Source organism: Mycteria americana, chromosome 16, assembly GCF_035582795.1.
Source record: "Mycteria americana isolate JAX WOST 10 ecotype Jacksonville Zoo and Gardens chromosome 16, USCA_MyAme_1.0, whole genome shotgun sequence".
In the NCBI taxonomy this organism is placed as follows: domain Eukaryota; kingdom Metazoa; phylum Chordata; class Aves; order Ciconiiformes; family Ciconiidae; genus Mycteria; species Mycteria americana.
In genome coordinates, this window is record NC_134380.1 from 5,393,513 (window position 1) to 5,409,550 (window position 16,038).

The 16,038-nt window shown below is 41.2% G+C and overlaps 1 protein-coding gene across 3 annotated transcripts in view; it reads right to left on the bottom strand.

Moving 5' to 3' along the window:
- Window positions 1–235: 235 nt before the first annotated feature.
- The window catches only part of SEC14L1 (SEC14 like lipid binding 1), a 44,066-nt gene continuing 28,263 nt past the window's right edge, over window positions 236–16,038 (bottom strand). For 2 of the 3 annotated variants that reach the window (XM_075519186.1, XM_075519188.1), the window contains 11 exons: window positions 15,369–15,478; window positions 14,362–14,551; window positions 11,307–11,395; window positions 10,264–10,334; window positions 8,478–8,649; window positions 8,025–8,159; window positions 6,118–6,252; window positions 5,392–5,643; window positions 3,618–3,796; window positions 2,947–3,048; window positions 236–799 (listed from right to left, as the gene is read on the bottom strand). In XM_075519186.1, coding sequence (XP_075375301.1) covers window positions 784–799; window positions 2,947–3,048; window positions 3,618–3,796; window positions 5,392–5,643; window positions 6,118–6,252; window positions 8,025–8,159; window positions 8,478–8,649; window positions 10,264–10,334; window positions 11,307–11,395; window positions 14,362–14,551; window positions 15,369–15,478 — 1,451 coding nt within the window. In that variant the 3' untranslated portion in view covers window positions 236–783. Of the gene's footprint in view, window positions 800–2,518; window positions 3,049–3,617; window positions 3,797–5,391; window positions 5,644–6,117; window positions 6,253–8,024; window positions 8,160–8,477; window positions 8,650–10,263; window positions 10,335–11,306; window positions 11,396–14,361; window positions 14,552–15,368; window positions 15,479–16,038 lie in introns of those variants that run through there. The other variant, XM_075519187.1, reaches the window with a different exon arrangement.

Below are 16,038 nucleotides of genomic sequence, written 5' to 3' on the forward strand. Positions count from 1 at the left end.
GGCCGTTTTCCTTCTAAAACCACATTTCTTCATACCTTGTACCCGCTCAGGTTTCCACCCCCCAAGACAGACTGCTTTGCTGAAGCTTCTCCACAGTGGCAGAGCACTGAAGCACCTCCTGCATCCCCCATAACAGCACTGCCCCAGAGCAGCTCTGGAAGACTTTAATTCAGCACATAAAATAACCTGGAAGCTCTGCATCAGATGAATGGAATAAAGAGGCTGACACTTTTTTCCAAACAGTTCACATTTATTGATAACAATAAAAAAATCTTTTAAAGACTATCTGTATTTTATTACCAAGAATGAGGTATTATGTATACAAAACATTTACAGAATTTGATATGCAGTTCATGAGTACAGACAGGAAAGTGCAGAAAGACACTGATAACAGGAAAAAAGCCAACAGAAGAGTCATTGGCTGAGAGAAGGAAGAGGAGCAATACTATCACACAAAGAAAGACCAGGGTATGGGAAATTAATTAGTCAGACTGCAGTGATCAAGTCATATTGCCACAGCACTTTGCTTAGAGGAGGATTAACTATTGTTTTTCTGGAATTTTATCTCCCCAGCTGTTTGCGCTGTCATGTGCTTTGAGCTCTAAAAGATGTGTTAAGATTAACAGCAGGAAAAACCCAAAGTGCCACTTTTGAGCCAGCTCAAGTGAAAAACAAAATATAGATCTTCAGACTTGAAAAGTGACTGCAACTCAAAAAGGTCTACAAAGCCAGACACCTCTGGACAGATGTGGAGTGTTGAATGAAGCAGATTCTTTACAGTTGTCAGCAAAATCGCCATCTGAGAGAGAGAGAGAGAGAAAGAAAGGGGACCATCTTCAACCCTTACAGCCTGGTAAACGGAAAGTGGCATTTGCAAAGAGCCATGAGTGTCACTAAGTTACCCTCACTGTGCCTCCTGCTGCACTAGCTCCCCTGCGCCTGGGAATACTGGTTCCTGCACGTCAAGAATCAAACCACCTCTTCAGCAAGCTGGGTTCCTCCTAGGCAGACAGCTCATGTGAGCAGCCTGAGCGCCACAGCACGTGGCTGTCTGCTGTGCAGACACTGGGCGGGGAGCTGCTTGACACCAAAGTGGTGGCCTGTCTCGCACAACAGCACACTTTGGCATCCTAAGTAACAGTCTAGCCTCCATCTTCAATTTCTAAGTCCAAAAAAGACAAAATAGAGCAGTTTGGTTCAGTTTAAGGAGACTGGCCTCTCAGCACCTCTAAATCTGTTACTAAAATACTTTGTCAGCTCTGTCTGCCACGTTCCACAGCCAGAATTGGTCCACAGGAGAGGGGCTGCTAGTTAGAGGTTAAGTAACCTGCCTCTCAGAAGCCTTGCAGTCATAAAAAAGATTTATACCAAGTTCAGAACCAGCTTTCCTCTGGCAGGGCATCCAGGATCTTGAGTTCTGCTTTGAAAGTACAAGACCTCCACAAGCTGCTCTACCAATTACCCACAACAGTTCACCTCCCCAAGACTTCACAGAGCCTATCCAGCTTTCTAGTATGGACTGCAGCCAGCACAGTAGCTCCTTTTTGCCTGGATAGACAGTTTAGCTCTAAGAGGGTGAGGAAAGACCAGGCAGGGTCTAACTATGCAAATCCTGCTGCATTTCAGACTGAAATCTTCTCTACTCGACTGCCAGGCATGGTCTGTAGCTGTCTGCTGACAGGCCTTCGCTCAGCACTTCAGTCTTCTGTGCCTTTTGCTGTGTGTGGGACAGAGGGCTCAAAGTGGAAGAACACCTGAACAGACTTTAACAAAAAGAGTTCAAGTAGGATTGCTTGGGCCTGGGTAGAAGAGGGACAACATCCAAAATGGCAATTCACCACTGGCAGTAGCGATAGTGAAAATGGTTGAGCAGGCACTGCTTAGAGCATCTTCTATTGTTATCACTTAGAGTGAAGATCCCTGTGCTCCCTGCCTACATTAAAGCTTCCGCTGCTCAGAACTAAAGCGCTCTATTTCTGACATACACAGGGAAGGATAGGAGGCAAAGGGATTGAAAAGTGCACAGGAAGGATGTAAGCCATACCTCCTTTAGACTCATTTAAGAAGCAAGCTTAAGCTCTGCATAAATTCCTGATAAGAACAGAGTGTCAGTAAAATCAATTCACATGGCATGTACTAAGGAAGTGGAGTGAAGCTCCAGCACAGAGCTGGGAACAAATCCTCAGACCAATGCCGGATCAGCCCAGATTTGACACAGTGAGGGAGAGCCTGCTCTCTGCCTCTCTCTCCACAGTGCTTCAAGCGCAAATCCAAGGAAAGAATGAATTGCTTTAACCCATCAAGACCCAGAGCTCAAATTCCCCAAAAATGTGCTCATACAAAAGGTATTAGTGTTTACAGCCTGGCCACAGCTCTGTGGGCATGCTTTGAAAAAAATGGACTCACAAAGTCAAGTATCCAGCAACTGCTTTTCTTTGTCTCGGACATCACTTAATGGCAATGGGAGAACAGTTTGCAGCACTGGAAGATCACAGGGGATTTCTTAAGATGGCAAGGAATGTCCTGACAGGAGACTTGCAGTTGATCTCTAATGCACTACAGAGCATTTTTGGTAGGGTTTTTCTCTTTTTTGCTTTTTAACATTTACACAGTTAAAAAAATTATTCTTAACTGATGGACTGGTTATTTTTCCTTTAAATGAGAGCCCTTGTGTTTAGAGTTAGGATTTGTGCAAGCACACTTGCGAAAATATTTATGGCTGAGTTAGGAAAAAGGGTTAAAGTTAAGAGACAAGCTGTTGGATCTAACAAGGACCAAAACCACTAAGTTTAAAATTCAAACAGCTACTTTACTATCTATAAAAGGCTTTTGTGGGGTGGGGTTTTTTTGCACAATTGCCAGTTGAATATGCTGTATTGCAGTCAGCTGCCACAGGTGAGGGTCCAGCCATCTCATCCATTTGCTTTTCATCTGTTGTGGCACTACCTGGAAATCATGGAGCTGGAATGGGACTGGCTAGAAGAGGTGGTGGCAGCACTGAGCTGGGAGAATCCACTGTGGCTTGATTCAAGGCTGGTCATAGATCCTCTGCAATAAAAAACAAAGTAGTTTTAAGCTTCAGAACATACAAAGGTTTTGATTTCTGCTACGTATCTGTATTGTATTCATTTGCACACTGAATAAAAAGCAAGTAACGGATTTGGTGCAGATACTCAAAAGCTTTTCTGCCTCACCACATAATAAATAGGGACCCTGAACACCTTGCAAAAACAGATGCTGTTCAAAGAGACTGAGAACTAGTTTCAGTCAAGTATATCAACTGGCAGGCAACTGAACTGACTCGATTCCATTTTGACTTGCACCCATTTCTACATGACAACCTGCCAAGCCCAACAACGCACACAATTATTTCAAAGCAGAGCAAAGTGACCAATGATGATTACAATGAGATAACTAATTAACCCCTTTTATACATTAGTTGCCCCCAGTGCCAGTACTGGTTGAATTTTGGGTTGGCTTTTTTTTTTTTTGAGGCCTAAGAAAACACAAGTCCTCACGATTTACTTGTACGTAAGTGAACTTGACACTGGCTTGATATTCTAACTATCAGAAAGGTTTGACATCAGCTGACCTTCATGAACCTTGGCCAGACATACCTGAAATCTTCAGATCCTATTACTTCTGTATAGTACATCACTTTACATTTGTGAGAGGAGACCTGTAGAGATGCTAGTACATCATCCACACGAGGCAGGTTGGTTGTAGCACAGGCAGGCATGCTATGAAATTTCCACTGGAGAATATAGAAGCCAGGCCACCTGGTCACATGCGATCCCTGGAAGCAGCCACAGCAAAAATTAAAAATTAACTTTAACACAAAGATTTGTAGGCTTGAGATTTCTTTTCCAAGCTTAGAAAAACTGCCTACATGCCCAGAATTTTTTCCCCGATGCCAATATTTCAGCTCCTCAGCCAACTGGCAGTGCTGGTCAACTCTCCCCAGTGTGCTGGGTTTGGCCGGGATAGAGTTAATTTTCTTCATAGTAGCTAGTATGGGGCTGTGTTTTGGATTTGTGCTGGAAACAGTGTTGATAATACAGAGATGTTTTAGTTGTTGCTAAGTAGTGCTTATACTAAATCCAGGACTTTTCAGCTTCCCATTCTCTGCCAGGTGCACAAGAAGTTGGGAGGGGGCACGGCCGGGACAGCTGCCCAAAGGGCTATTCCGTACCGTGTGACATCATGCTCAGCATATAAAGCTGGGGAAGAAGGAGGAAGGGAGGGACATTCAGAGTGATGGCATTTGTTTTCCCAAGTAACAGTTACACATGATGGAGCCCTGCTTTTCTGGAGATGGCCTGCTGATGGGAAGGAGTGAAGGAATTCCTTGTTTTGCTTTGCTTGTGTGCACAGCTTTTCCTTTACCTATTAAACTGTCTTTACCTCAACCCATGAATTCTCACTTTTACTCTTCCAATTCTCTCCCCATACCACCGGGGGAGAGTGAGCGAGCAGCTGTGTGGTGCTTAGTTGCCAGCTAGGGTTAAACCACAACACTCACACAGCATGCTTATAAAAGTTATGATAGAGCGCCAGCAAATCGTCCTGCTTTTTGACAGAGTCAAGGGGTTAGGATTTAAATACAATGAAAGGACAAAGTTCCTGTTTAAAAACAATATCCATTTTTTTCCATTTATTTTCATTAACAGCTGTCCTTTGAGACTGAAAAGAGCAGTCAAGGCTCCTGCCTCTCAGAAAGAGAAAGTGCAGTTCAAGAGGTCACTGCCCATATTTCCAGTTTAATACTTCTAATTAGATGACGTAAGGAGCTCCTTTTTCAAAGGCTGTTCAACTCTTATGTCAAGTCAAAAGGAATAGCAGTGGCAGAATGTGGTTGTAAACATGCTGCACGTAATCTCAAACTTAGTAATCAAAGGATAGGTTGCAAATGCCATAAAAAAACCTTCAGGAACCTTGGCCATAGGGAGCTCCTTAAGGTGCCTGTTAGAGGGACAAACACACAGAAGCTCAGTCTTAATTTCCAGAATTCTCTCATTATTGAGGTAAGACACTATAATATTCTTCAAACAGAGACTGTTTGCTTCAGAAAATAATGGTCAAAATTACAGCACAAAGTCTTGCTACTTTCTGGATATGCACTACTTTCTAGGTGGCTTCCCTATATTCCTTGCTGATCAATCTCAGCACTACTAGCCTGATGCAACCTCCCCCCACAGCAGATCCCATGTAAATACTATCCCCGTTCCCTGCAGCATGCAGCTAGGAACATAAGCTGAAATGTCGGCCAAAAGCAAGCAGACAGTCCAGAGCTGAATCACAACTCAGTCATCAATAATGATTGTGAATTAGAACATTTTGAGTTTGGAGCTACCCTCCATCTGCTCCGGCATGAGAATTCGGCAGTCTTACCTGCACACTCTCCCCTTCTTTGCAGATAAGAGGAGACTCCACCATACTGTAATCACGCCCCAATTGCCAGACTTTGTCTATCAACTGGACATTGTTCCCACCAGGAGATGTAATACTGTGAGCTCCCAGAGAGTCCTTTTTAGGAGGCTGTGGGGCTCTTTTGGAATGGAAGATGTTAAAAACAATGTCACCCTTGCATACATCAAAATCCCATGTGATCACAGATGAGGCATCCACAATCTGAATGAGAACCTGAGACAGAAAAGGCATATTAGACAATAGCAATTTGCTCAGTAAAGACAAACAACAGAACTCAGTAAAGACAAACAAAAAGATGACAAAAAACAGAGCTTTTTGTTGCTGGGCTTAGTTTCGACGATTAAAAAGGCATTGAAGATACAAATTCTCTCCTGATGGAGTGTCTTTATTTTAACACATGACTTTCAGAAGCTCTCAAGTAGCTTCTGAGAATATTGTTTGGTTTTGCTTAGAAGGATACTGCTTTGAACAGAATGAAAAACAGTGATATTCTCTAAATGGCAACAAGATTATACCAGGAATGGTCACAAACTTTGGCTACTAAAGCATCATTATGCACCAGAACTACAGAAGAAGGCAGCAGAAGCATGGCAACTAAATAATCAAGTTCTAAACCATTTTCAGTTCAAGAGACAGAGTCCAGAGCAGAGGGTTGAGATGAAAGAAAAGGGTAGGCTGTGACCGTACCTCATGCGGAGCTCCTTTGAAGACACTTGCAGACTGGTAGATTGTTTCAGTCCAAAGTTTTATGTCTTCATTTTCCAACTCTTCTGCTGTCCGGTAGAGGGACTTGGGAACCAGCCCACCCTCTGGTACTTCACACTAAAAGCATAAACAGCCACTGAAAAGTATCCCCTCTGTACACCCACACCTTGTCATGCTCTCTGCCTGCTAGCTTCAAAAACAAAAACTCGCATTCAGCAAGTACTGTGAAGAATGAGATATGAACAGAGTTCAAAAGTAATTTTTAGCTTGTACATCATGCATACATACATTTATTTTACAATGATCTGCTTTAGGCAAGTTTGCAGAACAGATCTTGTATATACACAACAGCCACCACCACAGAAAATGACTGCAAGCGCTATAGTTATCACTCATACTGTGAGTGATATAGTATGAGCCCTATAGTGAAGATGTGAGCCACTTAAGAATCCTGAGGAAAGTGGCAATAGCAACCCAGTCTAAAAAAATATAGCCTACAGAGACCTGAAAGAACTGGGGTAGCTAAATTTAAGGATAAAGGAGGGTGAGGAGATACAGTAAGTTTCCGAACAGGTAAAAGGACATTGCAGTCAGGAGGGTAACAATTTGAAGATACAACTGTATTGACAGCTCAGTACTGGAACCAATTACACAATTTTCCTAAGCAGTTGTCTTTAAGAAGTCTCTAGTAATGAAGTTAAGACAGCTATCTGATCAGGAATATGTTCCACAGAAGTGTCTGGGGCAGCAGAAGTGTTCAATAACTGAATCACAATACAGAATTGAAAGGATCTTTGAGAAGTCATTTTTGTTCAAATACCCAGAAGTAAAAGAAGAAGAGAAAGAGACTCTACTATTGTCTGTGACTGGCAGGAAGTATTGTAGCAATTTGCTTTCTGGTAACATTCACTTTCGCTTACTTAAGCAGCGGATTTTGCCAGCTTCTCAAGCTCCAGATTAGCTAGCACAAACTCTCTCCACCGAAAGCTACTGCTGCAGCAAAAAGCAGCCCCCTGAAGATAAACACATGTTCTACTCCAACACATCCAACTATATCATTGTAATTTGAGACTGTATTTGAACAGACCTAGATGAATTTTCAAGAATGGTACAGAAATTGATTTAGAAAGTGTACGTGGGCTTAAAAAGGAACCCTGAAATTATATGTAACACAGCTGAGTTCAGGGGGGAAAAAAAAATCATCTAAGTGTTACTGCAACGGAGGCTCCAGAAAATGCCTAAGTTGCATTCCTACACCTCAGTCACACCAGTGAGCCTGCGTTGTCAAAAAACATTACAGAGAAAGCAAACCTTACAGTATCACCAAGATGTTAAAATGACAGATTCGATTGACACCCATAGTCTAGGTCGGAAACAGCTATTAAGGCACATGACAAGGGACTGAGAAGTTACAGTATCTTGCAGTAGAACAATTTTTTTCGTTTGTTGTGGTCAATGCGCATATTGTGCTAGGAGACCTGGCTATTTGTTAAGCCCTGCTAGCAGATGTGCCACATATTTCCTTGGGCTCCGTATGGTATCAGTTAGTTCTTTTAAGTGACACAGACTCTTGATTAGCTGACGGTGACAGCTCTTGCTCAGTGCTGTGCTATCATGTCTGCTTGAACTTGACAGGTAACAGAGACTATGACTTTTAACTGTGCCTGGCTACTTTGATAAGTTATTTGATATTCATTGTAAAGAGGTATTGTACTTCTCTTTTTAAAGTGGATCCAGAAGAAAACACTAAGCCTGGAATCCTACATCATAGCTCCCACCTCCAAACTACATTAGGAATCATTCTGTGCTTCTGGGCTTCTTTGTTTAGAGGAGCAGGGGAATAAAAAACCCACAAATAAGTTGCTGTATGCACTAGTTTATATTCATACCATGCACTCTCCACCAAGAAAATCAGGGATAATTTCTTTATCGATGTAATCCAGCAGCCCCCCGGGACCCTGGTAGTCATTTCCAGCATAAATAAGGAATTTCTTTCTAGTGTTGTCATCAATGAATGGGCTAACCTATAAACAAAGAAAAACAGAATAGATTAGGCTCCCACATTTTTCTTGAGTCAATTTTGAAGGAATCAGTTTGATCACATTAAGTGTTACCATCTTTGTTATGCAAAGTTCACACTATAAAGAAGCTAAATTAACAACTATGTAAGCAAGTTCTTAGGTAGTATTTTTAAATCCATTCCCAGGAATCCTATAAGAGAGATGTTTCCAAATGGTAACATTTCCTGCTTATAAAGCCCGATTTCTAAAGTGCTTTTACAAACTACAAGTGTGTAGCAGTGCACTGAGAGAGCTGAGGAATGCCTTGAATTACAAACATACCAGTGTCCAAAGAACTGGAAATACTCGAGGTGCTCTTAGGATTAGAAGACGACCCAAAGTCTCAGGGTAATTAGCTTCAACCACCTCAATGATTCTTAGCAATGCTTTGACACCAGGTCTCCATAAGTGCCGCATATTCAAGCCTTCTAGATCTACTAGACAGGTCCAAGAGCTGAATTTGAGAAAGACAAAGAAAAAGAAAAATCTCAATGGCATCAGAATTCTCCTTTCTTATGCAAGTGTCCAATGTACTGAAATGTGTAGACCCCACTGCATGTTTTGATTTCTTCTGTTTTACCTCCTTGCTTTGCACTACCTGTAGACACTGGAGTTTAAGAACCTTAGAACGGAAATGTCTTAGAGTGTGCCAAGCATGGTTACAGAGTATGTGCAAAAATCACTTTGCACATCATGTGTCTTCCCCCACAGACATTTCAGACTCCAGGTGAAGGTTAATATGAAGCCAAAAAAGATCCTGTCAACAGCCAGCCCAACTGTTAAACCATCGCCTCTACTGGGAAATCAATTAAGTGGCCATGCTGCTATGAAACAATTTAACATTCATGGTGCAGATTTCCTACTAACACAGTACAGTAACAGTGCCATTACACATCAAAGCTAATTCTGTTGTCAGATCTCAGGGAGTGAAGCTTTTTCTATAGGAAGAGGTATATTTTTAATTCTAAAAACTGAGCTTCAGCATACGCTTTAGTTACTTTCCAAGTTCAGGTCTCGCCCTGGGCATGAATTCAAGATTTACAGCTGTGCTGCACCAGCTAGCATCCATTCAATTAAGCGTAAGGCTTCTATGAAACAGCAAACACTTTTGTTTCACTTTAAATGTTTAATATATAGTCCTTTAGGATTAATTCTACCAATGAAGATCCAGTAGGCAGCACAATTTCATAGTTACACACATGAAATCCATCTCATAGATTTGACCTCCCACCGAGAGCTAGGACAGCAAGTTCTTTAACAGGGAAAAGATAAGCAGACATACCATGCATCCTTGAACCTTCACAGATTAAAGGAAGGAGTCAGAAATTGACAAGAGTCCAAGAAACACTGTTTCTTTTCAGGGCCAGTCCTGCCTTCATTCCACACCCTTAAATCCATTTTGCAGTTAACACTTTCATAAGTGACTCCTACAATGACTTAAGGATGGGATAGCAAGCCATTTTTGACTGAACTTCACACAAAGTCATGCCAGGACTTGGAAAACTAGATCCCAGGTTTCACAGGAGCCTCATGACCTCACCCTGGATCAAGAGCTGAGTAACTGCATATAATAAATGGAGAACGCAAACAAGAACTGAGTGTAATGAGCCTTGGTATGGACTATGGATGAACAAGTGACATGAAAACAATACCTGAAACTACTGGAAAAGTTATCCATAATACTCTCATGGCTGACTGTTTTGGCAGCCTGTACCAGTATCTGTCTATAAAATCCCCCAGAAACAGAAACGGGAGTTAGGCTGCATTGCTTTGCAGACATCCAACAGCAGAAGAGAGTCAAAGCATAACACCCCCCATGTAGAACCATTATGAACATGACACCAAGACTGCTTTCCCTCAGGCTCGATCATGCAGATTCACTCTAGCGGTAACTGGGGAGGCTCTCAGTTAATTGTAACTGTACTTTTATCTGCATGTGAGACAGAGCCTACCCTTTGCTCGGTCTATTTAATAAACTTTGCTCAGCAGCATCACATTGTCGTATGTTCCCCCCACTCACACCATGAAACCAGGTAATTCCTAAAGAGCAGATTCACTTGTATTTTACCTTATTGGTCTGCCAAATACTTTCGTATTCTCCTCACATCGCCTCAGTCCTTCTTCATTTATTGAAAGAACCTGTACAAGAAAACAAGTTGTTTAGAGAAGACAGTCTTAAACTCAGTAGATGGGGTAAAGAAAAAAAGTTTATATCCAAAGACTAATTAAAACCACAAGCTCAAACCAGCATAAACTTTTTTCCCCAAAGAATGAACTAGAAATCACTATATTTACCCCATTGGTCGATCTTGTTGAAAAATAAATATACCTTTCCATAAAAGCAGCAAAATGTAAACAAGATCCTCCTGAAAACCGAGATCCAGGAGTGATGCACACAAGAAGTCTCCCTACGCTTCTACCCCTTTAAGCACTGATTTCCTATTTACTCAGAAATTAAAGCCCCTTTTTAAGTCATAGAAACTAACCTTGAAATAGAACTAGGGGAAACAAACAAAATTTAGTATATGCCTGGAAATGCCACTGGAAGAGAAAAAGTAAAATCCAGCCACTGCTTCTAGTGGTTACTATGGCCGTGACTGTCATTACTAGGAGTAAAACAAACAAAAAAAAAATCATTGCAAACCTGGAATTCTACCAGCTTTCAGCTTGGAAACTGACCAGATCCACAATAACACAAGTCTGAGTGCTGCCTTTAGAGAAGGCAAAATTACAGGCAAGTACCTTTTCTTTAAAAATAAATTATTCTTATCCTTGGAGTACAGGCTTGACAAAATCTGAGCATGGCATTTTCTGTTCTGTAGAAATGCAGAGACTTAGGTTTGAAGCACTGCACAAACTGCAGAAAAATCTGTGAAAATGCTAACCAGTAACTATAGGAGCTGCCAAGAACTACGCCTTTCCGCCATCCGTTTGCAGTTGGAAAGAATGCAGAAGATCAGCTACCAGGAGCTTTCAGATGTATTCAAACCAAAAACAGACGGCCAGAGAGTACATCAAAATATCCAGAGTGATGAATGTTCTGGCAGAGGATGAAATTTCTAAATGAAAATATCACATTGTTAGCAATTTGCTGGCTCCAAAAATACTTACATATCGAAGCAAGGCCTCTTCCCCAAGAGCTCGCACTAAGCCTTTGGTATCCATCTGTCCCAATCTCAGTACATACAGCGGGCGACCATCTGAGTAACAAGAACAAATATGTCAATATAACCATTATTTTTACAGCAATAGATAATTTGAGTGAGCTAGTTTTATGCTAAAAATCCACATGCCATAGTCAGTTCAAACTTTGTTGTACAGCTGCAAGAGGGAGAACCTGAAGCACATGGCAATATAAACTTCACCCCATCCAGCTACACCAAAAGATTGTCTGTAAATGAAATGCAAAAGTTTAATGGAGACGTCTTGATGCAAAAATAGCTCCCCTATCTGCAAGGAAAGTCCAAAGGGCTTCATCAAGTACATTGGTACACACAAGATCTTGGTATACACAATTAAAGACACAGGATTATAATCAGCTTCCAGGACAGCTAAGATACAAGAAAAGCTCTAGTCCATCTGCGTAACCGAAGAGTTGCAATGAAGGCTGTACGCCTTCTACCACACGTGACGCAATACTGCTCTAGATAGCTTACAGCAACCTTTTTGGAGAAGTCGCTACACTGAGTTCTGGGAATTAATGAAACGAAGTGTTAACCCAGAGACTTGCTTTCTGCAGTATTGCTGGAGTCACACCTTTCAGCTATGTCATTACATATTATGCGGAACTGGCACACAGCCTCACTTATGCAAGTTAAGCCTGGTGATAACAGACTCTGTTCCAGAGATCAGCTTCAGATGGACCCTCTGCATTCAAAGCCTTCCCTTTTCACGGTCATCTTGCTGCATGCTGGAGCATCCTGATACTGCCCAGGATACAAAGGCATTAAGCTTAACAACTGCATTGGCTGAATTTGAGAATCAAAGCTTGCATTTCTGGCTCTTCATAATAGAAGCTAGTTGTCCGAAACAGCTTCCAACCTCTTCCCAAAGCCACGATGCATTTTTTAAGCTTTGCTCCATCTATTTTAGTACACAAGCTAAATAACCACCAACTTCTAAAACAGAATATACTAGGACACAAAATTTTTAAAAAAAAGCTTTCTACATAAAAATCTCCCTGAAGTCCTGTTGTCTGTTTAGCTTCACCTTCCTCCAAGAACTGCAAAGAGAGGTATAAAATCATCATTAAGTCCTTTGGGACCTAAGGAAAGAAACTGTCAAGATATGCTATTAAAAAAACACCAAACAACCAAAACTGCAGAGTCAAGGCACATTATTTATTTGGCAAAGACACTACTCCCGTGAAAGTTCACAGTCTTTTGTATTTTATCAGGTGGTCTAAAAGAAAATGTTGTTTTAACATCAGCACACACTTATCTTGGAATGTACTGTTTAGCTTTTGAAACACTAAACAAAAAGCGCTATTAAGCTTCATAGCAGGTCTCCCTCCCTCACAGATGTACACGCATCCAAAACCAAACTAATAGCTTGCTAACCCTGGTCCACCCAAATGGCACATGAAGGAAAGTCTCAACTGACAGTGCTCTATTATCACTGTATATTTTATATTCCATTAGAGCTTTGTGATTTAAAAAAAGAAAACATTTGACTGAAGCATTCCTGTCAAAATAAAAGCCACTCAGATGTATAGAAAACTGTGTTAATTGCAAGCCAAAATAATAACTTTTATTCTTTTGCACTAATAGCTCATTCTAGACAACACGCTTCATAATCACTGCTGCCTTTGCTTTAGCGCTAAAAGCTATACAGAATTTAGCTAGCTTAAGTTTGGCACATTTAGCGCATGTAGGAGGAAAGGAGCAATACTAGAAAAGAGGGTTTAAAAAAAGAACCTACCACTGTAAAATTTTAAATTATAGAGAATTGCTCAGTTTTGAAATTCTGTTTCCATTATTGACAAGCCCATGCTTTACTTGTGGGCGTGCTGCAAAAGAGACCAAAGGAACTGGAGGGGAAGGGAGGGGAACATGAAGTTCACAAGACTGCAGAACTTCTCAGAAAAAACATTAAACAACCCTTTGATGCATTCTGTACCTTTCTACTCACGGGCAGGACCCAGTTATGTGCTATTGACGGAGGAACTCTTTGCAAAGTAAGGACGAGGAACTGACAGAAAGGGAGAACTTATTCACAGGTCTTTTTCCCCCCAATCTTTACAAGTATATTCTCATTTTCAATTTTCTCAGTTTCAGGTCTGTCAAACCCAAAGCAGCAGGGGAGAGCTTTACAGGGATTAAACTTCTGCTGTGTCCTCCTTATCTCCTGGCCACTACTGCTGACAGCTTCCTGTCCTGCTTCATATGCTTCTTGTAACAGGAAGAGCTAGCAGAAACAATGGTGCCTAGTGGGGAAAAGACTAAATCGGGACACAGATAGCTCACAGTAAGAGATCATTTCCTTATCTAAAGAGCCCAGCTTGCCTCAAGCAACAAATTCCAAAGCATTTCATTTCTGTGTATGTATTAGCAACAAGATCAGTGCACGATAAAGCAAGCGGAAGGATAGGGGAGCGTGTCAGGCATCGTCAGTGTTTTAAAGATCTGGCCATGGCTCACCATACAAAGGGAATTCAGCCAAAGCTTCTTCCCTTCTTAAATAAACCTGCTCTATTTGATGTTTTTGCAACATCCCACTTCTCATCATTAAGCTGATTGTAATGCCAAATAAATATTCATTTATGCCATCAGCAGACTTACATCATCTGCCAACATTAGAAATAAGTTGATTAGAAAGATACACTTATTTACAAACATCTTTTAATCACTGAAAGAGAATACTCGGCATTTGCATAACACCCTTCTAAGCATCTCAGCACTACAGAAGTGAAATTAATAACTTTTTTAAGTTACTGGCAAAGCAGAGCTCTTGAGAGTTAAATGCCAGTATTAGTCAGAAAGATTAGGATCCAGGAGTCTGCCTCCACCCACTAAGGAGCTGGCAGCATCAATTTAAATGCATTTAGTACATAACAACTGAGAAGTTCTAACCATCTTTCCAGTCACCTCTAGTTAACAGTGGGACAACTATCACCTTTAATTCAGAACATGAAAAGGCTGTTCAATATCCACCCTATAGAGCATACCTTTGTCATGGTGATGCCAGCCACCTGCATAGTAATCTTGGAGTACTTGAGGAGGGTTCCAGGTGTCTAGAATATAGTCTACCTGGTGCTGCTTACGCCACGTCAGCGACTGGCAAAGGATCTCCCTTGCTTTATCAATGTTGAAGTCCCGGGCACGCAGGAATCTTAAAATGTGCTCATCCTTTGGGATCTATTAAAAAACAAAACAAAACAAAAAAAAAAAAAACAAAAACACACAACAAAACAACCATACTTAATTTTGTATTCAAGGTTTGAAACGAGAACAACAACAAAAAAAAAAACAACAGAAGCTGAAAAATATGCAGCCCTGCACCAATGCAAGAGGATGGTATGTAACACTGGAAGTTACTCAAGCAAATCAATCTTTGTTTGCAACAAAAACATGAGCCCTGTCAGGTACTGCAGCTACCTTCATATGAGGGATATAAAAATTTCATGAACTGTAATGTAATCATTTACACCTGTATGACCATACCAAGTCAGTCCAATTTAAATGAATCTAGGGACAAAACACAAGACTGTATTTCATTGTTAAGTAAAAGGAAGCTGAGACATACATGCAAATCACGAGCTATTGGAAAACCCCCAGCCTTGCTATCAGTGATTTAACTGGCCACATGGCTTCCCTTTCAGTACTGCACTTAGGGACATAGATTTGAGAATACAATGTTTGGCCAAAACAAAACAAATGTAAAAATAAGGTTATTGTAGAACCAGGCAGACTTATAAAACTGATGTTATTCCCCTGTGCTGGTTTATTGACATTCTGAGAGGCAGTCACACTAATCATTTAAGCACCTCAGCTGGCAAAGTCAGTTGGACAGTCACAATGAACTTTTATTGTCACGGTATAGACTTAATTTAGGTACTCTGAGGGCCACTTAACAGGAAGAGTTAGCCACAGGAGGTGTGGCATGACGTTTCATCAGGTCCCCCTTGCATAGCACACATTCTGAGAGAGCCACAAGAGACCAACAGTAACTTACTTTGCCCTTGTGTGTCTCCTGGAGCCACTGTCTCAGTCGAATGAGGCAGCTTTCCTGCATTGGTGTCAAGTCACCCAGATACCGCTTGATGTAGTCTGCATCGAGCTTGTCTAAAAGGAGATGTACATGTGATTAGAGTGGTCCTGAACTGATCTAGTCGTAGCAAATCATCTTATATGCTGATATCTGAGGCAGAGAAGCGGCTGCTCTGTGTTCTGTGCAGAGCTGAATAAAGTTTCTTTGCATCAATGTAAAGATGAGCAAGGCAACATACACAGTTATTGTAATGGTAAAAGAAGAAGATTAATTCTGCTTCCGCAACTAAGAAAGGAGTAAAACCAGGCATTTATAAAACCATTTTGCCCATCTATTCAGATTTGTCAATCCACAGCACCATAGGGCTTGCTGCTTCTGGAAATACTTAGAGAAGCTTTGATCTAAAACCTCCCAGTGCAAGAATTTTCCCAAATTCCCTTATTAACAGGGGAAGGAAAATACAACAGAAGACTGTGCCCAGGGAAGTTTCAGCCCTTTCTTCCCCATTGTTCCTATAGTTATACCCATCCCTGAATTTCAGGGCAAGAAGTAGGCCATCCATTTGCAACCTAATGAACAGCAAAGTGAAGAGTTTTTCTACTCATATCTGGTCTTCATTTACTGAAAAGACGCG